We start from the raw sequence: 24,422 nt of genomic DNA, 5'->3' as shown, positions 1-24,422 counted from the left end.
ATCCCCATTAGAATCTACAGATTAATTGTTGAAAATTCTTACAAAAAAAGGAACTGTCGTGAACATTGGTTTATTGTTTCTGGCAATTTTTCAGATACACATTTGAAGATATGGACTGAGATGGTCACCAGAGATTATTTTAGAAGTATTCTTATGTAAACATACAATCTTGGTTTTAAAATAATTGTTAACAGTATAAACCTATATCTATCCTATGAATCTGATTTTCTTCGTATAAAAATAAAATTTTGAATATAACTCCCCTTAATACCAAAAAAACAAGGTTCAATTTTATTTTTTATCTATGAAAAGATTATAAAGAATTTTTTTATTTAATTCCTAAACAAAAATCATGCAAAAAATGCAAAATTTCTCAATTATCAAAGTCAACCAGCATTTCTTGGATAAACAAATAAACTCGGCAAGTGTTTCAAATACAAATGTTGTTTGCGATGTTTTTATGCCATCTGCAACTTTTAAATATAAATAGGACATCCCTGTGCGAGTATTAGCAAACAAAAAAGATTCATGAAACAGCTGTTGCTTGTCGATCTATTATTTAATTTCCGTCTGGTGGCAACATTGACATATGTACACGTGCGACGTAAAGTTAGTGAATTTACATTTAAGGTTGATGTGAAAGCCGCTTTTCTTGGATCAATTTTACAATTCGGACTCGTTTTCAAAACTTTTTTTTAATTCTTCGAAACATTAAGAGGCTTCAGCTACAACATCTCCATTATGGATTATGAATTTCATCATTTAGCTGGCGGTAGTATTGTTGATTATGCGCCTGTTTATGATCCGGATGGAGAGTGAGTAACAGAACTACAAAATAGCAATGAGTATTTCCAGTGCTAATGTTTTCCTTCATTTTTTTTTTTGTACATTTCCATATAGGTACCTGTTTTTCATAAGTGGTGAAATGATTAAAATATACTCAACAGTTAGCACGCAATTAGTACGTCTTTTGGAAGGAGCCAAACATCGTCTAATTGATATTGAATTAGATATAGGGAATAAAGATACTATTGTAGCTTGCAGTGCTGAAGGTGAAATTCTAAGCTGGTCGTGGCATACCGCTGAACTAAAATCATCCGTCAAGTTGCAAGAAAAAAGAAAGGAAAATGAAGTCACTAATTTCAAATTGTTAAACTTATATGGACAATCAGAACTATCTTACGCTTTAGTATGCGTAATGGATAGTAAAACAAAGAAGGTTGAATGGCAAGTAGTAGATCGGACAACAGGTGCGAAGATTAACACTGATTGTAGCTTAAGGCTTATAAAGTAAGTATTCATGCAATATGCTAAAATTCAGGATATTTAATGACTTACTTTCTTAGCATGGGAAAACCTTATATTGAGGTAGACAACACAAATTTTCATAACTTGGTTATAGCCCAATATACTAATGTTTATTTCATCAATTATAAAACATGGAATTTCCAAAGGTAATACTAGTAAATAGTAAGTAAAATGTTTTCTGATATTCATGTGACTCTGCTCTCATAGAGGTTCCAGCGCACATAGGATCCCTTTTACTGCATTAAAAATCCATCCCACGGAGGAATGCGTTGCTACTGGAGATGAACGAGGTCGTATATATTTATGGCGTGAATTCGGTGGCAATAAGCTACCCCTTACGGTAATATTTTTTTTTTAAAAACTATTAAGTTGGTTTAATAACAATCACATGCTTCATTAGAGTCTGTATCATTGGCATCATACACCAGTTCGAAGTATTGCGTTTACTGTGTATGGTGCAAATTTCTGGAGCAGTGCTAGAGAAAAAGTTTTAGTTCATTGGAATATAGAACTTGAACAGAAACATTACTTACCTCGTATGGCGGCGGAAATTCTTCATATTGTAGTTAATCCTAAAAATGCTGAAGTTGCCGCTTGTATGGCGGACAATGGTGTACAAATTGTGGGTACCGATAAGCAAATTTTCAACAATCTGCAGGAATTTACATATGTCGCCAATGATAAGACGAACAATCCAAAATTTCCTGTGGGCTTACGTTTAAATCCACGCACCAACACTTTGGCTTTAAACGGTCGTGTAGGGTGTTTGCAATTTTATAACACTTACACGAAAAGTTTGATTTATAACGTAAGTGTTTAGTTCAATACATTTAGGAATTTGTTTGTTCACTTCATTTTTTTTTCTTTCCTTTTAATTGCAGCTAAATATTGTTAATGAAAATGCATTATCAACGGAGAGAGATCACATTTTATATGACACCCGAGTTACTAAAGCTGCTTTTAATATCGACTGGATGGCTACGGGTGAAGTGTTTAACGATGAACAACATTTGCCAGAGTTACGTTTAAAATTTTGGAAATACGAAGAGAAGTCACAAAGGTTTGCATTGCCACTAATGGAAATTTTATTTGACTAATTGAAAATTTTTGCGGAGTAAAAGCAATCAAAAAATTTATATCTGAAGGATTGATTATTAGTCGATAAATTGTAAGCGTAAGCCCCTTTTTTCTTGGCAGATTCGCGAAAATACTCATTCCCTCGATGGTAGTAATAGGGCCGTTTGGCAAGTAATAGGGCGAAACAATTGCTTTTCAACCTCAAACATTTATCTCAATAGCTGTCAATCAATAGCTTGTCTCAGGTAATACTGCGCACTTTTGCAGCAGTCGCACCCATAAGTATAGGTGCAACCTATCTGGTTCACAGTTATAATCCAAAAAAAGCTTCTATCTTATTTCGTGAAAAATGAAAAACGTTAATGAGATAGTTTTACAAGAAAACGTTTTTAACAAATTCTGCAAGTATTCCCGGGTACAATCTTCCAATGTCGAATTGTCTCTTTAAAATGTAAAGTTCCCATTTAGTTAACAGCTTCATGTATAAAATCAGTTTGTTGCGTAGAACAAAAATAGTCGTTCACAGAGTCTCACAAATTAAATTAAAAGTATGAAGTCTCAATAGTAGTAAATCAATCTGTTCCGAGAAAATTTCAATTAGCCTAGCATATGAACAAACTAAATGAATTAATTTTAACTTGCAGTTATACATTGAACACTGAGATTGAATTACCACACGAAGATGGTTTTAAAGCTATCGAATTTTCAAACGCTTATCAAGTGGATAATTTATTATGTGCTACAGTGGGCGATGATAATTTGATTAGAATATGGTCTCTTGAAGATTCCGATAGTATACATAGAAAGGAAAAGACATGGTGCTGTATTGCTCAAAATTGTTATAAAAACTTTCCAATCGAATCAATATCTTTTTCGCAAGACGGCTCCCTACTAGCTGCCGGCTATGGCAACACTCTCTGCGTGTACATATCAGAAACTTTAAAGATGAAAGCGTCTCTGACTACTTCGCCAGGTCTGGATGGCAGCGTAGCCAAAGTCCAAGTAAAATTACCATCAATAACCGTTAATGATGCTACGTCGGATATAATGAAAGAACGCAAACAAACTATGGATTTATTCACAAACATTTTGGAAACAAAGGATTACTCTTTATTAAAAGAGTTGAAGAATAGCTTGGACAAAGCTGAAGATTGTGTAGCCAATGCCGACATTTTTGAAAAGCTTGATGAGAAACAAAAAATATCATTACATAATCAAATCCTTCAAATGCATGAATTAAATCTATTTCAAAAGATTTTAATTTATCAAAGAATGGGAATACGTTCTTGTCTGCCCCGGGAATTGAAATTTAAAGTTTTAAGTTACTTTAAAACGAATATACATAGTAATCAATTACAAAGATTAGAGCAAATGTTGCATTCTTTAAATCTGAGGCATCGTTATAAAGCCAAATATCGCTTACAATATTTTACTAAACGGAAACGTAATTATGATGATGAAATCGCCAAAAATCTTGTACCATTAATGGACGTTTTACATTTAACGCGAGACGAAACGAAGGTAAAACGTAAGAATGGTTTATTGAACCGAGATCAACACGAGATTCTACTCAGTAGAGACATAAAGCCTCCAGAGGCTGCCATTGCTAATATTAAAAAAGTACAATTTGGTGCCGGTGATTATGCTCATCTAGTGGTAGCTTGTACAGAACGTCGTGTCTTAATATGGAATCTGCTCACGTTACGTTTACAATCTGTATTGAAATTAAGCGTTGACCACATCAGTTTCGATCCTCTAACAAATTTAATTGCATTGGTCACTCTGGACCGTCAATGTAAGTTAAAGAGCATTTCCAATGAATAAAACTCTTAATTATTTTATATTTAGTACACATTTTTCAACCAAATGTTCCGCTACCTGTCTATCAGCGTTATAATATGCCAAGATTATATGGTCTTGCTTGGATACCGAGACGCCATCCCAAACATCGTTCCATTAATGTTGATTGGCAGGCTCAGTCAACACTATATTTTCTAACACAAACTCAAGTAAGTAATGATAAAATGGTTTACTGCAATCATCCGAAATATAATACATATTTTTTTAGGAACTTAAGTATTTGGTGCATGCCAATGAAAAGCAAGATATCGAATCTCCAATCGTATTCGATAACGTTGCTACACCGTCCTTACAATACACAACTTTTGGAACTATCGCTACCAAGTCTGTTGTCGAGAGACCAACGAATACTAACCGATATACTGGTCCATTGCTGATAGGAAACTCTGAAAGAACGGCAGTTCAAGCGGTGAGTACAAGAATTCAATTTTATAATAAGTTAAAGAGTTCGCAGAGGTAAGAATTATTCCAAGAAGAAGATGCAAATATCGATGTTAGAGATAAGGAAGTGTGCGTGAAGTGATTGCATTTTTTATATAAATCTACATTTCGATTGGTTCGAAAGGCACACAAAATTTATTGTTGTATTTTAACAAAATGAATTGTTTTGTGGTGCGACGTTCTTTAAGACATATGCGCTTAGAAGGTTCTACCATCCATCCCGCAAATAAAGTTAGCTCGGATATTCTTTCGCAATATGATTGCAATTTTCTGACGTCCAAAGTGGACAATTTCGTTTTACGGTAACCAAGTGCGACATTAATTTCTAATGGTTTAACGAATCTGCTCTTATTGGATAGCGAATGAATCCAATTTGGTGTTGAATTTGAAGGGAAAACATTCGCTATTCAACCATTATCTCTTCATAATACCAGTAAGAAAAGGGAAGATTTATGTTCTAAAAAGCTTATAATGAAAACACCAAAGGCAAGGGCCAAACTGAATAGAATTTAGTTAATAGATCTTGTAGAGTTATGTGATGATAGTCGAATCAGTTATAATACATTTTGTTTGCGCCTGCGTGGACCGCTATTCAGAGATTACTCCCAGGAGCAATCATATAGCTGTGTGCTGGCCCATCTATCAATTTTTTTTTTTTTTTTTTTTTTGTGTAACCAATCACTCAGGGGATGTTCCCTTTTTGTGTAAGGAGATGATGGTCGCAAGGAAAAGAGAACAGAGAAAGAATTGGGGAGGTTGTTTTCGCAGCCTTGTGTGTGTGTATCCAATCGGTAAACGTTATGCCTTCTCTTTATAGTTACAAGAGAAGCAAATTCTACCTCACTAGAATCCGCGAACATTGGCTTGGTAATAACGACTATTACCTGTCTGTCTACTCATACAGACCAATTATAATATAACCTTAATATTACTTTTGCGATCTCAATTCGAGTTCGAAGACCGTTAAGCAAACCTGTCCACGAATTCAATTAAATTTTGAGATCGTTTCGATTGTCACCGCGCTTTTCTCTTTTAAATTTTTTCTTTTAAAAGCTTATCGGTTTAACTTTATACTTTTCGTTTTTTATATATTTAATTAAAAAGCTTACAATTTATACAAATGAACTTAAAATTATGAAGTACAAAATGGCTTTAAATAATTTCGGTTCGCTTCGAAATCCTTCGAAGCTTATTAATACGAGTCCTCAACTCTTGACTTCTACGGCACTTCCGCTATTTCGATTTAAGAATATTTTTTATTTAACATTATCAGTCGTTGCTTAATTAAATTTAAAATTTGAATTAAGTCTAGAGAAGAAAAGTAAAAATTTAAAAATAATTATTCACCCTGGGTTCATAATAGTGTCTCTTGCTTACTTCTTTACATTACTTTTCCGTGGAGCCATTGGAACTCGTACGTGTCTACAGCGACGCATCATCAAAATGTCGTGTTTAAAATAACGCAAGCAATGCCATTGCGGTACTTTCGGTAATAAAATCTCGCGCTGGAAATAAAACACAAATGACATTATTATATATATATATATATATATATACATATATATAAATATGTATCTATCTGTCAAGGTTGGAAATATCAAATTTCATTCAAAAATCACTTATAGGTTAAATTAAATTTCTCTGTTGTAATTGCCTAAGAATGGTTGTTTGCTTTAATAAAGTTTTACTTGGGAAGTTCTGCTGATGATGGTTGTTTGATTTATTTTCAAAAAAAATAAAAAAAATTCCGGTCAATTATTGTTAAGCATTTTGTTTTCCACTTACGCGTATCATTTGCTTATTGAGTAATCATATGCTTCGGGCATTTGTTGACGACTTTTGCGTTTTATTTCATCCAGGGAACACAAAGTTTATGCGTAATAACATATAATCGCATCTTATATTATAAATAGAATTAACTTTAAATTGTTTTGTTATGTTTTTTTGGTGACTTTTTGTGTTATTTTTTAGTTTCTTTTTTTTAATACGGTTTCAATGAAAACAAAGGTTTTGGAAACAATTCTAAACTAAAGAGTATATCAAGTTTTTCATTCCATTTATAATAAGCATAAGCAAGCATAAAAGTGTTGGCTTAAGTGGTAAGAGTTTCTTAAGCGATGGATGGATGAAGTTTTACTTGAACTAGACATGCAAGTGTCAAATCTTGTCATGTTGGAAGTGGAAATTTTCAGCGTTTTCTTGAAAAAACGCTTTTAAACATAAATTGAAATATAAATTTTTGCCTATTGTTTCCTTGAGCTTAACTTCTTAAGCAACATTTCGATCTAGGACCACATATGTGAAAGGGATATAAGCGAGGGGTGTATAAAAGTTTATTAGCATATATAGATATAATAGTTTGATGTTTAAAAGGATGAAATGTAATGAAGTTCGTTATAGAAGAAAGCCGATGCGACGCACCTCTCTCTTGTTCTCTCTCTTTTGCTTTACATATGAATGAAGGACCCTTTTAAACATCTTCCAGAATGGAAGCATTTTTTTTAGTTAATTTTCTGCCACATTGTGAACTTGACTTGGCTATTTGAACTGATATTAGAAGTATTATTTCACAGTCGACTTTTCGGTACTCCGTCAACTAGATTTCGTTATTTAATGGTTAGGGAATGCTCTTCTGCGATGAATTTGCTAATTTTGCATATAAGCAAAATAAAGTTTGAAGCTCCGTAACTAACTGCTTCGAAAACGTTGACCGAGTGATGATTTTGTTTTTGAGAAACCATTCGTTTCTTAAGCCCGACTATGTCTTCGAGATTGGCCAAGGTTTCTAGGTGGATGTGCAAAAAACTTTTGATCAACAAAATTAAAATTTCTAACTCAACATTTTCATAGGGCTAACAATGTCTTACCGATTAAAAATATGTGTGTACTTTGTTTGGGGCGAAAGGGAAAAAGAAAAAGATTAGAAGAGAAGGCAGTAAAAATCTTTAGATACTGATTGTAGATATAAATTAAATCATTCATAAATTTTGCAGTCCAACTGCTGGTAGCAAAATGATGTCGAAGTTGTTAAAAAGAAAGATTATATAATCCCTAAATTCGTATTGCTTGGATACAAATTTTCTGAATAATGTTCATTTTGAAATTACTATGAGGTCCATCAATATAAAAAAGCTCTCCGTATTCTCACATGATTAATGCAAAATTTGTTTCTTACTGCGCGGACCGCGCCGAAATGTAGGAGATATTTAGTAATGAAAACTTAACTTTAGATATTTCAAAGAATAACTTGGTTGATTGATTTATATACTTTTGGTAATTTTGAGTTTTTAATTCGATAATAATTATCTCCCTCTATTCATGTTTTCTGGGCATTTTTAAATTCGTCAAAAATGAATATAAGCACCATTAACTTGGTTCATATAGTTTTCGTTTTGAAAAGGATTATAATTTAGTAACATTCGATTTCCTATTGGGCATGGTATGAAGAGGCTCTTAAATAAGAGTCGAATATTTTTATGTTTCAAAGAGAAAATGTTGTTGAAATTTACATTTAGTATCCGTAAAGAAGGATGTAAATATGATGAAGTAAAATTAGATTAGAGAACCGTAAGATTGCTTCGAAGCTCCTGAAGTTTTCTATTTTGCTTAAGCATATCCCATACCATTTGCGGTAAAAGGGTATATTAAGTTTGTGCCTAAAGGACTCTGACAATAGATTCACTCCTTATTATACCGATCGATTCAGAATCATTTTTTGCATAGGCTTTAACTGTCCATCCATCCGTCCGTTTTGTATTTCGTGCTCAAAGTACAATCGCGAATTGTTGAGATATTTTCATGAAATATCGTCTTCCGACATGTTTTGGATTTTGGGCGATTCGAAACACTTTTTTGACCACTTCACCTTCTTTTGAAAAGACGTCGACGTATGAATAACTGCATTAAGGGAAGCGGTGTAGGGTATTTAATAGTGGATCATGGCCTATTAGAAGGTTTTTACCCATTTTTTATTTGAAATATATTGTTTTAAGAATAGTTTATCCGCCTGAGTAGCCGAAGGCGAGGAATCTCGACTAGGAAGTCAATGGTCGTGGGTTCGAATCTCAAGTGCGGTAGAGTTTTTAATAAAAGCCGATAGCCTTAGATGCTCGTGCTTTTACGAGTTTAGTCTTAGAATTTATTTCTCTGGCGAAATTAATAACAATAATAATAAGAATAGTTTATAAGAGAAATTCGCAAAACAGTGAAACAGTTTTCGTTCGAAAATGTCGTTGACATTTGTTCCGATATAGGGACAAATATTTCTCAATTTATTCACTGAAATGTTTCTCTTTGGAATGTTAAGAATATTTACTAAAATGAAAGACAAAATGATAATAGAAGATCGACGATCTTCTTGAAAATTAGAAGCGACCTTGATAATAGTACTTATAACATAATTTATCCAGTTGTATGCTTACAACTTGACTTTAAACAAGGTAAGTGCATAATTGTTTTTATTGCAATTCAAGACAATTTTTATTAAATCTAACCATGTTCAGATGATGTTACATTAATTTATCATTAAGAGGAGATCATCGTCGTAGTACGCAACTGTTATAATGCCTTATCCCTTAGATACTTTACAGGGAGTTGCTTAAAAAGGGGAAAAAAGTATGAAGGATATCATTTTGAAATGTAAACCATATTTTTGGACAAAACGGCTTATATTCTGTTCTTTTTCTATTTATTATAAAGCCATTACTGCCAACAGGCATATTTAAGGCATTTTGCGTTGTAACATATGCTATTGAAACACTGCAAGAATTCTTAAGGATGTTTAGAGGTAGCTGCGTGCCACCTAAACATAGCCTTTATTATCCCTTATATGTTTATTTGCTAACCTCTCGTAATCATGATGACGACGCCACATATCCTTACCTCGTTCACTTTTGGCACTGGGCCACATTGACCGGTTGGCAATAACACGAACGCCAACAAAGTCACAATCAGTAAATAATAAATTTTTAATAACATTTTATAAATAAAAAAATTTTCAATTTAATTAAATCAATTTTACTTTTTTTTTTGCTTTATATGCACTTATTAACTGCAATTGCAATTATGCCGTTCTTTTTATATTTAAACTTTTCCTCTTTTTTTTTTTTTTTTTTTTTTTTATTTTTTTTTAAAAAAAATTTTTAAATACTGATATTTTTTTATTTTTTTTTTTTTTTTTTTATTTTTTTTTATTATTATTATTATTTTTGCTTCCGCCTTATGCTCTACAGAAGGGCAACACAATATAAAATCTGAGATTCGGTAGCAAGTGCACGGCTTTTATAACCATTGACACATAAACCCAGTAAATGTAAATAAATTGTTTGTGCCTTTTCCTAGTTAAAGAACAAACGCATGAAGTAGTAGTGAACAACGTTCCAACTTACACTGATTCACAGTTTGATGCTGTGCGTTGCTGTTGCTGTTTGCATTGTGCCGGTAATCAGGCACGATGCTCAAATTTTTTATTTTGTTTACAATTAGAGATACAACAATTGGATTTTTGAGTATGCTCGAAACTCACGTTTGCTCAGTCGTTTACACAAATACAATGAATTTGTTGCTTTAGGCGTAGTGTTTTTATTATAGTTGTGCGATAAATACGTTTCACTAACAGTTATTGAATACAATTATGTTATGAATGTTGAGACATAGTTCGTAGAATTTTTAAAGAAATTGAAAAAAGATTATAAGCTCATCGCATAAAAAACAAAATATTTTTGAATAGAAATATAAGAATTTTTCGAAAATACGCAACTAGCACTTTAAGAGTATACTAAACGTGTTATCCCATTTGAAACACATCTAGAAATATGTACCAAATGTCTCATAAAGTTTGCATGCTCTTAGTTAGTGTAAGATTCGTGCCACTTTAGCTAAGTCCGCGTTGGTCTGCACCCTTTTTGTGGTTGCAAAAATTAAATTGAAACACAAAAGTTCATCTAATTTTAGCGTACTAACTATAAAAAAAATCTACGCATAGGCGTGATGTACTCGTACCGGAAATTGGACCTTAGAAATTGGTTAGATACTAATTTAAAATTTGCTATGTTTTCTACCTTACACCACTTGTGACACAGGATATATTAAATTTGAGCAGACGTATGCAACACGCAGAAGGTCTTAAGAAAGAGGCAACTTATTATTACGCCAATCGATTCAGAGAGTAATTCTAAGACTGTCTGTCCGTCTGATCTCTGTCGATTTAAATCTGTGTTCAAGCTACAGAGTGTAATTTTTGAGACATTTTCATGAAATTTGATATAAAGACGAGTTTTGACCAAAGAACGAATGTTATTGAAACTAGTTCCGATCGGTCCGCTTTTTCGGCGCCTTATTTCGAAAAATCCTTATATGAGAAATAGTTCCAGTAATTAAAATTTCGCAACGACAATGGCTAAGTAATAGTACTTCGGCATTTTAAATTGATGTGAAACCTTTGGATCCTTTCAATAGAAAGCGATTGCCTTTGTGATGGAAGAGCCTAATTTTAAATGTTTCTTGATGGAAACTTGTTCACAATAATTATTTGACATAAAAGTTGAACTTATCGAATTCGAATCTCTTGTTTTCGGAATTCATTTTTTTTTCTGGATTCCATTCCACATAAGGCTTCTCTGGAAAAAGAAGTCTTTATATGACAAAAATGCCCAGTTTTTCATATTTTGTGATGAAAGTTGGTTCGTAGGGCTAATATGAAATAGACCTTAAATATATTAAATTTGGATCAAGTAGGTCTATTTTTTGGACGCCATCGCACGCAAGGATTTTGATGCCAAGATGCGGTATAGTATCATTGTAAAAATTAGCCATACGGAGTTTCGATCGCAGATATCTGCTATTTGCTCTCTCGTGAAACCAAACTCTTCTATGGCGATAAAGTTTAAATTGTAATTTTTATGGCAAAAGAAACCGCAAAATAGTAAAATGTTTGACAAGTAAATTAAGTTTGCCGTACTAGTCGATGTATTCACCATCCAGAAACACGCAAAGTACGCCTTTACAGAGAAAGAATATATATAATTTTTGGTGGACTATCGCGATAATGACGCAATAACTATACTAAGTAAAGTAGTGTACGATATCTAATAGTTGGACTTGTCCGACTATGGTACTCTTACTTGTTTTGCCAAGAGCTTTTAAACCTTTACTCCGAAAATGGCTGATCAACCTATAAAGGCAACCAAATACCCAGCTAACAGTTGTATTAATAATACTTGAAAGCTATTTTGATATATACCTTTGCTTTTTTGAGTACATTTAGGATGATAGTTTCTATTTTGATCATCGCTTGTGTCACAGGAAAATGAAATACCTGTCTGCTTATGGGCTAAAGGGCTAGAGGTCAATATTTTATATATTTTCGAAACTTTTTTTTTAAGCAAAAGTCTCGAGCAAATACCAGCTTTTTACTTACTTGGTTAGAGTTGTTTTCATATCTACACCGCCTTGCCTTGCCACCGCCCAAAGTATTAAACGCAAGAACACTAATGGCTTAAAGTCGGGTTTATACACGATTTTAAGGGTGAATAGAATCTGGGCTAGAATCTGAAATTTAATTTAATTTCATTATCTGGCATTACATCATTCTTGCTTTTGACATTCTCTGTAACGTGCAGTTAAGTTCGTTTAATTTAAACGATAACATATATTTTTATTAAAAACCATAAAGAGAAAAAATTTTTTTAACTACTACTTGAATGTTTGACCTCTTAATTTGTTGTGTTATGATGCGTCTGTTTTGTTTCTTTCTTGTTTTCCTTTTCTTTTTTTTTTTGTTTCCATGAAAACTATTTTAATAAAAATAATAATTAAAGCTGGTCTTAAAACTTGATTTGGTTTTTGTAATATTATCGCACTTAGCGCATAAACTTGAGGTACTTAATGGATTTGGGGTCGTTGTCTAATTGAACTGTCATCTGGCATCGCATTTATTTCATTTATTAATAATTTTACATTTGTTTTATTTTGTTTTCCTAAACAAATAATAAAGAAAATCAAATTGAGCGGGAAGTTTGGAAATTTTTTATTGATTTTTAACAAAAGTTTTAATCGCATTTCACGCGACATGTTTACTTTTATTTCTTTTTATTTATTTTTTTTTTTTTTTTGATTGAATAAAATTTGTTTTTACTATACATACACCCCATTTGATACCGGAACAGACTTGTACAAGCAGCTTTTTGTATTTCAATCAACAATTATCAATAAATTTAAACTTTTACTTCCAGCATTTTATTTAGAATTGATAACCTCTTACTTTTCAATTTAAATTTTAATATTATTATTGTTAAGTTTATTTACCTGAATCTTTCAATGGAAATTTCATGTTTTCTGAAGAAATTAAAAAAATTAAATTGTGTACAAAAAAAAAAAAAAAAAAAACAAACTATCATAATGAAAACAATCTTAATGATTAACAAGTAAGAAAATTATATTCAGTCGGGACTAAATCTTTTATATCCACTATATTGAAAGAGTTAAACTTTTATACCCAATAACATAGCGTGAGCGCGGCTTTTCACAATAAGGGTGGAAATTTACATGGTGTATACGTTATATTGAATGAGTGAGAAACAAACGTGTTCCCAGTTTTCTTTCAATAGACATGTGGGCGGGGCCTTTGAAAAGTTTGGCACATTTTTAAATATGTTTGTAAGCGATGTCCTCATTTTTGTGCATGGACGAATGTTTACCGTAGATACTACAAAGTTGTGCAGACGGAAGGATGGATAGATGAAAAGACGGACGTGCTTAGGTGCATTCTGAATGTTAAACTGGTCAAGAATTTATATGCTTTACGGGATTTTTGAAGCTTGTTCTGCACGTTATAAAGAGATACGTTGCAATTTTGGGGAGGTGTGGTCAATTTTTTCCCACTTTCGTGGAGGTGCTACAGCCTGTACATTGAATTTTTGTAGATTTATCTGCTGTAGTTGATGGATGGATTATGAGCAAAAAACCAATTATTTTATTTCTTTTGAAAAGCAGAAGTGTTCTCAGTTCACGTAATGAACTGAATATGTGTATTCATCGACCGATTTGGCCCATTTTCAATAGCGACCTGCGCGCAAAAATTTCCAATGTTTCCGCTAAAATTGAAGTCGATGGCTTTATTTTTGGTTACGCTGAAGACATTTCCTACGTTTTCCTAAAGCGACGTGCTTTGAGGTGGGATATCAACGGCTACTTGATTGACCTTAGTTCGCATCCTTTCGTTGTATGAGGGTGAGCTCTTCAGTCTTGGGTGGGGCTCTGCAGTCTTGTCAGAAGCTATCCTTCTTTCTGGTATAGTAGTGTGGCGGAAATCCCTTTCCACGTTTGAGCTTTGCTCATACATCTTTCCCAGGGTATCGTTTCCCTTATTAACGAAAAAACTCGAAAGTTTCAGGTTGTATGAGACTTGATGTAAAATCTAACCAAAGGCTTTTATTATGCTTCTTTTATTATTTTATTCTCCCTTATTTCTTGTACCATGGGTATCAGGAGCCCTGAAGCAATTTCCTGGTTTTGACCTGACAGCTGGAACGGCCCATTCGGAGTTGCGTGACTATGATTGCCTCTATATTTTGGGATATCAAATATTTGACGTAATGGATAGGCGTCGACCCGTCAGAGGGAAAAAAATGCTAAATGCATACTCTTATATTAGAACTGCAAGATAGTCTTGCTTGTTCACTTTGTGGCGTGAGTGACGGTTTTCCGCTCTCACTCCATCAGACACCGTAAGGTTGAGCTTTCCTGGCAGGTCTCTACGTGACCACCCTGTTACTTTGCAGTATAATCTATCTTATGGTTTTTGATTGAGCTGAACCTAATTGCTAAGGTGAAGCACTTTTGCGCATACATCCGACCATTGCACATACATTCAGTTACGTTTGCCTGTTTTTCATTCTGCTTATTCATTTACAAAGATGACAATTGGTCCCAAAACGTTTGGGGCAACAAACCTGGCCTCGACTACTTATCTTTCGGTTCAATCGAAAAATGAACGAAATAGGTCTGAAGACCTATCTACTTTTTCTTAGATTCCAATTTGAAAAAGTTTTTTATCCGAGCTCTAAGAGATTTTAAGATGATGCTTTTAATCCTAAAGACATACCGGCAACAACTACTAAACTTATGCCTGCCGTTCGGCAATTATGTTTTGTCGAATATTTAAGGCACATATTTATATACGACAGCCACAATAGCATGTAATCAGATACAATGTCCTCTGTCTTGCAGAGGATAAAAAAAAAAAAATAGAACAAAATATATTCATTAGTAGTTTACAGAAGCCATTACGCGATCAGAACTCTAGCTCAGGCTTTCAAAAACTGTACCGTAATGAACGGAGAGCGAACGACCACTCCCTCTTTTCAGTATCCAAATGGCATTTAAATAAGCCCAAGTCTTTATTGAATCCACATTTCGTTTTCAAAACTTTTTCAAGTTTTCACTTTTTTATTGTATTTTCTTTATTATTATTTTACCATAAATTTATCCATTCGATTAAAAATTGAAAGATTCTAAATTCATCATTGGTACAATTTTCTGTTTACACATTTATTCTTTCAGTTTATGAGTATGGCGGTGCACACTATGCCACCCATAAGCCTTCTCTGTGAGGACTTTGTAAAATCTATGCTAAGATCGGTTGATGATAACAGTTGTCCAGCGAATCCGGCAGAGACGTCTGCGACGATGCATCTTAATGGTGACATTGAAATGAACGGTGTTGTGGAGGGAAGTGACAGCGAAGATGATAACAATTGTCAAGGTGATCGGAATACGGCGACTGAGAGTAAGAATGCAACCAAACGTAAAGATATTTTAATGAAAACAGAAGAATTACGAAAGCAAAATAAACAACTGAATGTCACAGCAGAAAAAGAAGAAGAGAGCAGGCTACGACTTATAGCGCAACAGACATTTGAGTTTGATTTTTAAAATTTTTTTATTTATTTTATTTAATATTTTTTTTTTTTTTTTTTTTTTTTTTTTTTAAACTTAAACTCTAATGACTATTTTTTATTGTGTAAAATAATGTAAATAGTTTACAAAAAATAAAAGCATGTAAACTGTAAACTTAAGTCAACATAATGTAATTAAAAAAGTGCAAAAAAAAAATAAATTTAGAAGGATTTCTAAAACAAAATTTTTTAATATTTATGTAGTAGACCAGCATGACTTAAAACTTTATAAATTTCCCTTCTGGAAATTTTTTCAGCTTGTCGTTCTAATACCTTTAAAAATAAAAAAAATAAAAAATTATTATTTAATATAAATAAATGCATTTATGAATTGAAAGCAAATTTTACCGGTATTTCGCCTGGTCCAAACCAGGAGGACTCGGCTAAAGCCGCTCTCACTCGTGGCGTCTTATAAAAAGGATTCTTGAATTCATACGGTAAGCTATCCTCCCAGGCGTCATTTTCCAGCACCGCTATATGTTGATAACGATTCAATTGCGGACGGCAGGCCACCAAGATAAGACAAAACAATAAACTGAATAAATTTAAAAATAAACGAAACCTAAAAATAAATCAAGTTAATCTTTAGAGGATTTAAATCTTTAATTAAGAAAAACTTCAAAATAATCAATTGCTTTAATGAGGTGAGAATATCAATTATTCTATATACTAAGGAATACTTAATCAAGAATATTCGGTTGACACTTATACACGAAAAACAATGCATATCCATGCATTTTTACCTAATCTATGTGAAAAGTATCCGAAATTTGTTAGCAGTTTATCCATATAATAAGTAAGAAAATGATAAGCTCTTCGGTTCTAATTTTTGATCTTCATTGCCAATAAAACAATGCAATAAATGCAGGTGTGTCAATTGGTCTATAGAAGCCATCATTATACTTGTGTACTTGTATTTTAGACAACTTTATGAAATGTTTATACTAAGCCTTAGGTCAATACCATTTGTCCGGATTTTAAGCTAGAGCTCTTAGCCTTAGCTATGAGCATATCTGCAGAAGGATCCAATGTATTTTTTTTTGTTGAGTTTTCCGACTGTTCACCTGTGCGCTTTTACAAAGTTGCAAGCATTTGTTTGTTGGGATTGTGGAAGACTCGCATTCGTTTTCGATCTTGACCTCTAGGCGTAAATCAGGAGTGTACAGAAATTGGTTTATCTCAAAAATGGACAGATGGACGGATAGGATTGACCCGGAATATATGCATATGGAAGACTTGCATTCGTTTTCGATCTTGACCTCTAGGCGTAAATCAGGAGTGTACAGAAATTGGTTTATCTCAAAAATGGACGGATAGGATTGACCCGGAATATATGCATTTTATGAGTTTTTCCTGCAACGCATAATTAATTCCTTTGGTGATGTGCATAAAATATTTACTTTTACGTCTCGGCCCGCAGTTCAACTTTGTTAAGCCTTGTCTTTTCAAGATATGGGTTCGATGTACACTCGATACTCGATATCGAGTAAACTCGATCGTAATTTTTACGTTTAGGTTTATAGTTCTCGAGCCGATGCACCGAGTTGTGTAAACTCACAAAGACAAGAATGCCGGTCGAATCTATTATCCTCTCGATATCGAGAACTGTGATCTACCCAAAGTTGTTTTCACCACTATTATCAGCAAACGCCCTTTCTTATCCCTATGTATTTCGGTACGCTATGTTACATTCATATTTAGCTAAATAATTAAATTGGTCAGATTTAAAATATATACTTCCGTTATATAAAAAATTTAGTTTGTTTACATTCTTCAGCAATGATCAATACAAGCAATAAAACTCGTTCTACGTAACGTCATTTGTAATATCGTAAGTTCCCTTAAACAGCAGCAACTTACTATAGCTTGAAAAGCAACAGCAAAAACTTCACCAAAAGCATATACATACAATTTCCAGCGAATAGTTTTAATGAACTTGAAATATTCGAATAATTAAAGAAAAGTGAATGTAGAGTGAAACTCGAAAAACTTAATAATTAGTCTGCGAATATTTTTAAATAAGGAAATATACATTGATTGACCTAATTATTGATTGAATGCAGCGTTCGATATCGAGAGAATTCGAAAGTAATTTTCAATTTTGAGACGATCGATTCCAATATCGAAGAGCTTGCAAATATTTTTTCGATTAAGATTTTCATTCCATTCATATTTTTCGAAAACAGAATTTTCATTGCGTATCGCGTGAACAATATGAAGTGGAGCACAGTTAAAGGAAATATGAAGTGGAGGACATAAAGAATACAATTAATGCACATACAAAGACTATCTAATCTCGTTGACGATGATGATAATTAAAATAAATAATGATTTTTGAAGCTTTTTCCCAAGATCTTGTTATCTAGCTATCGTACGATACGATTCGCCAAAACGATACGACCGCTATCGACTTAGCTTAATAATAAGAACTGCAAAACGACTCCTATGGCTCCCGTAAAATAAAAGGAAGAAAGAATTTGTTAAGAAAAAAGTCTCTAAAGTGCGGGTTAAAGGACTATCACAAACTACACAAAACAGTGCAATGGCAAATAAAACGAAGAAAAAGTGAAACATAGTCACCTCAGGCACTGAAAATGTAAGTATTGTAAAAAGCCATTTAAAGAAAAAAGCAGAGCATTAAAAATCTCCAACGGCAGCATAAAAAGAATTCGTCGACATGAAGAAACGGTCTCCACAAGTGGAGGAAAAACACTATGAATTTCCTCGAGACAAAAGGAAAATTAAGTTAGACGAAAGATTAATAAGTTCCGATATATTTATTTGAATTTATTAAAATTTTATTTAAAAAAGTTTTAAAAAGGTTTCCTGCACAAAGTTCCTCTGAACTACTTTGTGTTGTAGTGGCTGTCATATGGCGAACCACAAAGCACAAATGCTGCGTAAAGCAGGATAAAAATGTATGTTGATATTTTAGTTTTATTTCAGTTTTTAATTGAATAAATTAAAAATATTTTGTTTTAGCTTTTTGTTTAATTTGTTCCCTCTTCTTTGCATATACATTGTTACTCACGCATCCAGTGCATGATGAAAAAGTTCGTAGAGCATGCAACGAATAAAAAGTTTCAAAAGCAAATGAATGCCATCATCTGACGTAACAATAGCATTGTAATTGCGTTTTAACACATGACGTCACTCTATATCGAAAGCGGGAACTCGGCCTTTGGCAATGTTTTTGCAAAACGTTCATATATGCAACTTCCATCAAAGAACAACATTTAACAGAGGCACAACATTTTTGAATTGGTAATAAATTTCATATATGTATGTATAACTTTAATAACGAGCACCCCATACTGAAGTGAATCTATATTAAATATTACAGCCAAGCAAAATGGCGAACAGTTATGTACAGGTACCGGAAGATCATATATCCGGAATATATTTATGAATAAGTTGAAATTTGATATTCGAATGAGCTCAACCGTGTAATAGCGTACATCAGAGGTAGACAACTTATTTCGTTAACGTGCCATTTTTAATTTTCATATCACTGCGGAAGTCAGAATAAGGTCCGGTAGAGCAGGCAGACACAATCAGCAATTTAAATTATTTGAAATTTTAAACGAAGCATGCCGGATGCGTTTTGTGGGCCGGTAGTTGCCCATGCCTGCCCTACACCATTGCATAAGATGCATAGAATACCTAAAATTAAGCTTTGTTGTCGTATAAGGGCTCAATTTGCAAAAGAACCCTTTTGTTGAAGAAGATTCAGAAAATAAGAGAATGCGATTAAAATTCCGCTTTGTAAAGTTAGTTAGTTTTATATCAAATTATGATTCTGTACCAGTTGTCCTCATAACATATAAAATGTTTCTTTCTTGTTGCCCGACCAAGGTTTAATTTTTGTGGGGATCTTTATGGAGGAATGCGTTCGAAAAATAGAACTAGAAAGTCAACTCGCTACTTCAGACCAGTCTTTGTTATAAGAGACCCGAAACTGGACTTTGTTTATTTTGGAAGAATATATGTAAGGGTGTTCAAAAAATTAACTATCTCACCTAAAGTTTCCACTTTCATTTAATATGTGAAACCAATGCTTGATAACGGCAAGTTAAACAAGTAAAAGCACTAATAAAACACGGCCTGCAATTAAATACTTACCACCACCACTTCGCTTAATACAATTATGCATATAAAGACTTTTCAACATAACACTCCCCAAGTGTTCCGATCCGAATAGCCTTTCATAGCCTTTGCCCTTAGGCCACAATTTCATCAAAATATGTGAAAAAGTGCGTTGAATACAATGGAACAAGACAGATAGACAGACAGACGGACAACCAAGCTTAGAATCACTTTCTGAATCGATCGCTATAGTAAAAAGTGGTCCAACTCAAATACTTCGAAGTGTTCAATACAACCGCGCAAACTTAATAAACACTTCTATCACAAATGGTGTAGGGTATATATTGGCATTTATTTTTATGTCGCGAAAGTTCGCGAGCTGCAGGTTAAATACAAAAATATATGCACACCAATGCGATTCACAAAATGGTTCGTACAATAAAATGGTGATCTACTACAAGTCGTTCAAAGTGTTAATACGTTCGCAATACCTTGTCGTGTCACAAGTCGTATGTATAGAGTGTAAAAAGAAAACCAGACATTTTTTTATTGATTTTTAAAAAAATGTGAAAACAATTTTTGCTAATTTTGAGAATTTATTCCGGTTCGAAATGAAACAGTACCCGATAAAAGCTCTTATTATGCATTTTAATTACCGGACATTGATAGGAAAAGATATTCAAGGAAATATTAACCCACTTTTTTCGAAATGAAAATCTGCATATAAAAGTCAAATAATTCGTTTCGTTAATTTTTTTAGATAAATTTGAAACTTTGCTTGGGTAAGCCAGTTATTCACGTATGAATAGTTGCTTGCTATTGAGAGGACAAGGAATTGAATTGAATGAATAATGTAATAAATATGCTGGAAATATGTGACGGGTATGCTCTACGCGTGTGTATACGCACTTCCGCATATGCGCGCACTTGCAATTGTATTCCCTTGCTTGAATCATAGCAGTTGGCGATTTTCCGTTTCGTTTTGGAAAAGTCTATAAAAAAAACTGACATTCCAACTTTCATTTGATTTTAATTTTAACTATGCGGTTTGCAGTTTACTTACAAATGGTTTTAATAACTACATCCAAGTGAGTTTATTAGAATGTATACTACGTTCGAAAAAGCACTATAATCACCATCGGGAATCGCAAAGAAATTTGTAAAGTGACCTAAAAAAGCTGACAGTATTCTCGAAATAATGAAAATGTTGCAGCATGGGGAAAAAGCGTTGGATAGTCGGGATGTATTCAGAATCCATTATAGATTACAGTTCGTTTTCAATGTAAAACGAGAATGGATAAGAAATGCAAATATTTTTTTTATTTAGAGATTTATATTAGTGCATTTATATGCGAGGTATTCTGTATTCGGTTTTCACTCAACAATGCTCAGTCTCTTATTTCATTGATATACATATACATATATATATATATATATATATATATATATATATATATTTATGGGAGAAAAGTGGTGCAAAATAGCTTTTGGTTTAACAAATTTCATAAAAGTTTTTACAAATTATTCAATGAATGATAAGAAGAAAGAAATATTGGGCTTAAAACGAATTTTAATTAAAAAAATTTGACAGAATATATTTATTTTAATTTTGATTAAAATTTTTCCATCGAAAAAATCGTGCAGTCTTTGCTAGCGTAACGTGCTAAGGGAAGTTGAGTAAGTACATTGTTGCATAACGCAATTGGCAGTAGAGCTTATTGAAATATACCAAGGCAAGTATACCTGCAAGCGTAATGTGCTATGTTAGCGTGTGTTTATTATTGTTTTAATTTCCCATAACATGAAATTCAGATCTACTTATCAAAATTTGCTACTGTCTAAGAGTTATAAGAAAGCATAGTTAGCATAAGAATTATCATGAGCTGCTATTTACCATTCAGAGATATCCATGATGGGCATTGATTTGTCTCATTTTCAGAATTTTACTAAACCAGGATGAATCCGTGCGAATTACTTAATTTTCATATTTACTCTAACCCACAAGTGAAAAAGAAACCGTTGATGTTAAATCTATTATAATCCTAGTATTGGATGGAGAGGCAGGCGGATGACCATATAACCTAGTCACGCTGCTTATGAAGGTCATATATTTCTCCCATGACCAAAAAAAAAAAAAAAATTTGAAATTGTTATATGCCCTAAATATAACTTAATTTTGGATAGCCATTATCAAGTATATAAAAACAGTTAATGATATTATTAGGTGTGGGCTTGTCAGTTCGCCGATTAGGAACAACTTGGCTCTAAGTTTTTAAGTGTGTGTCACTAGATCAGATCTCACACATGCGTTGGAGCTATAAGTGAAAGAAGAGATGCTTCAAGTTTTAGATAAGCATATTATTTTTTTTTGTTGAAAACGGAGAGGAAAGGAAAACGAGAGCCAGACGAATACGACTAAATTAACTCAGAATCTTCTTGTGTTTACGATTGTAAACTGTTTTTTATAAAGTCATTCTTACATAATTATTGTTATTGTATTACGAATGAAAAAACCTATGCATCATCCAACTTAGTCCTTCGATGATACGTTGGAAAGGACAGTGCAATAATTTATTAAAAGCATAAGTAGGAAAATGAATGTGTCGGGACTTGCCATAGTTGAAAGCTGATTTTCTTCTCTTATTGAATTTCGCTTTATGAATATTAAATTTAATTTATTTATCTTTCTTTTTTTTTAGGTTAAGAAACCTTTCAAGTTGCGGTAAGCAATCAGCATATTTTCTTATAATTGTTATATAATCGAACAAGTGCCAATTATTGTCGTTGTAATTGTTGTTGTTTGTGCTGATATCGGTAGTGATGTTATCCAGGCCATTAGGCAAATGCCTGCATGTTATAATCACAACGATCGTAAAACAAGATAATACAAACACATAAATATTGTGATAAATATATAAATAACGAATCAAAATATATTCCTTGACTTTTACTCTTACTCTGTCAGTTAACTTGAAATGTTTAGGCGTTCAGATGTTGATGCTTTTATTTTGCCACCATAATAATTGACCATGTGAAGAGACATCTACAATAGCACTCATACGCAGATAACCAGACATATAAATACAACAGAAAGTGTATACCGCATATATTCATGCAGCCCGTTTGCCATTAACTGGTTGTTTGTTGCAGCGTTATTATGCAATTTTTTTTGGTATGAAAACAATATAACTATAGTTTGGTCTTGTACGCTTGTATAGGTGTTGGGGTAGTACTCTCTTGCATGTTTATTACAATGAAATAGTGGAATTAGCAAGTTTCTGTTGTTGTTTTTACTGCATTCACCAGCAAAGGTATACTAAGTTTATCGAATATTAGTGACGTTCAAAAGTGAATATTGATATATCTCGTCTGTATCAGAAAGAAGTCAGCGTCAGTTAATCAAGTCCAATTATAGACGTTTGTAAGCAGGGAAGCATTGGAATGCGCGAAAACATTTACACACTTTCTGATCTCCTTGAGTAGTAGGATGAGTAGAAATAATTTAGTCGCTTAGGACTGAATATATATTTGTTTTGCGGCTTTGAAGCATTGTCACAGGATAGGATATTTCACTCCTAACAGGTTTGCCTCTGAAAAGAGTCAGGTCAGGTCATTCCTTCTAAGGAATGTTAAGCGAGAGACTCTTCATCACATGCGAATATGTTCGTTATGCTGTAAGTGCAAATATCAATGCAAAGAATGTGTTACATATGTTTACTGCGTCACCGCGAAGTTATCTGCACTTATTTTATACACCGTATCGTAAATATATATATCTACAATAGACACTGTAGCGACCAGGTTTTAAAAGCATCATAATTGAGGAAAAGCAGGTCAGCAGGCTTCGCGTTGAGGCGAATACCCATCATTTCAAAAATTGTAAAGCGAGGGGTGCATTAATTGATAGGTCGAGGCATTTTCCGAAACGAACGCATACAAGGCTGTAGTTTTTCTAATTTTTAACGAACAAGTAAAACTATTGTATTTCAATGCTTTAGTGCGGTGAGCGTCAAAATGAAGGAGTAGGACTTGAAAATTTATATCAAGTTTGCCTGCTTTCTTTGCAGGATACCTTTCCTTTAACTGCGACTACAGGTGAGAAAGAGAAAAGAAGTGCCGTGATTAAGATTCAACTCGAAATATTCCCTTTTTGTTTACATATTATTGTAAGAGAAAGTTAATAAAGAAATAAGCAAAAGAATATCATTCTTATATATCACAAGTTACAAGAGACTTTTTCCTGTGGTATTTTTGGAGCTTAGCAATCTTGCTTTATAATATAACCGATATCGGAATGTTTTCTCTTCTTTATTCCTTCGGAGCATCAAAATTGATAAATGATCGAGGTAACCATAAGAAGAATACATGTTGCTTCCTTTTATGACTAGTGACCGATCACAATATCATATTTGCTCACTGTGCGAACGATATATTTATCTTCATGTGTATAACAGTGCAAGCGATGCGTTCTGAAAATTCGTTGCAAACTAAGTGTTATCCGTTTTTATGTATAAACATACACAAGTTGCTATTGGCTGGTTAAAGCCAATGAAAAAAGCTGAAATCCTTTTTAATGATCAACCAACAATGGGGTCAAACCAAATGTCGTTTTCACAAAAAAGTAGGTCAGTAAGTTCATAAATATGAGTGTTTTTACTTTTTCTGCAAAGGGATCTTTAGGTTCCAATTATTATA

General features: G+C 33.1%; 3 protein-coding genes across 3 annotated transcripts in view; 1 reads left to right on the top strand and 2 right to left on the bottom strand.

Moving 5' to 3' along the window:
* The first annotated feature begins 638 nt into the window (after nt 1-638).
* On the top strand, nt 639-15,662 carry LOC119633623. Its single transcript, XM_038027247.1, has 10 exons — nt 639-815; nt 901-1,290; nt 1,347-1,454; nt 1,516-1,648; nt 1,709-2,116; nt 2,190-2,368; nt 3,030-4,180; nt 4,234-4,394; nt 4,454-4,654; nt 15,247-15,662. Exons 1-10 carry the CDS (start codon nt 742-744, stop codon nt 15,616-15,618), a joined length of 3,177 nt encoding a protein of 1,058 aa, XP_037883175.1. The 5' UTR covers nt 639-741; the 3' UTR covers nt 15,619-15,662.
* LOC119633624 lies at nt 5,857-9,807 on the bottom strand. Its single transcript, XM_038027248.1, has 3 exons — nt 9,568-9,807; nt 6,064-6,191; nt 5,857-5,994 (listed from the first exon to the last, which is right to left on the bottom strand). Exons 1-3 carry the CDS (start codon nt 9,661-9,663, stop codon nt 5,967-5,969), a joined length of 252 nt encoding a protein of 83 aa, XP_037883176.1. The 5' UTR covers nt 9,664-9,807; the 3' UTR covers nt 5,857-5,966.
* Nucleotides 15,663-15,685: 23 nt separating the features above from the next.
* LOC119632900 overlaps nt 15,686-24,422 on the bottom strand; it is a 12,279-nt gene continuing 3,542 nt past the window's right edge. Inside the window, 3 exon segments of the mRNA XM_038026056.1 lie at nt 15,686-15,692; nt 15,823-15,914; nt 15,990-16,203. Coding sequence (XP_037881984.1) covers nt 15,686-15,692; nt 15,823-15,914; nt 15,990-16,203 — 313 coding nt within the window.

This window comes from Glossina fuscipes, unplaced genomic scaffold, assembly GCF_014805625.2.
Source record: "Glossina fuscipes isolate IAEA_lab_2018 unplaced genomic scaffold, Yale_Gfus_2 2, whole genome shotgun sequence".
Classification (NCBI taxonomy): Eukaryota; Metazoa; Arthropoda; class Insecta; order Diptera; family Glossinidae; genus Glossina; species Glossina fuscipes.
The sequence above is the reverse complement of the archived record's forward strand: the minus strand, read 5'-3'. Positions and strand labels throughout refer to the sequence as shown.

Coding starts and splice junctions, on each gene's coding strand:
- LOC119633623 (XM_038027247.1), top strand. CDS start 742: ATGGATTATGAATTTCATCATTTAGCTGGCGGTAGTATTGTTGATTAT. Junction 4,181..4,233: donor GGTCACTCTGGACCGTCAAT/GTAAGTTAAAGA, acceptor TTTTATATTTAG/TACACATTTTTCAACCAAAT. Junction 4,395..4,453: donor ATTTTCTAACACAAACTCAA/GTAAGTAATGAT, acceptor ATATTTTTTTAG/GAACTTAAGTATTTGGTGCA.
- LOC119633624 (XM_038027248.1), bottom strand. CDS start 9,663: ATGTTATTAAAAATTTATTATTTACTGATTGTGACTTTGTTGGCGTTC. Junction 6,192..9,567: donor CAGTGCCAAAAGTGAACGAG/GTAAGGATATGT, acceptor TTTTATTTCCAG/CGCGAGATTTTATTACCGAA. Junction 5,995..6,063: donor CGGAAAAGTAATGTAAAGAA/GTAAGCAAGAGA, acceptor TTTCTTCTCTAG/ACTTAATTCAAATTTTAAAT.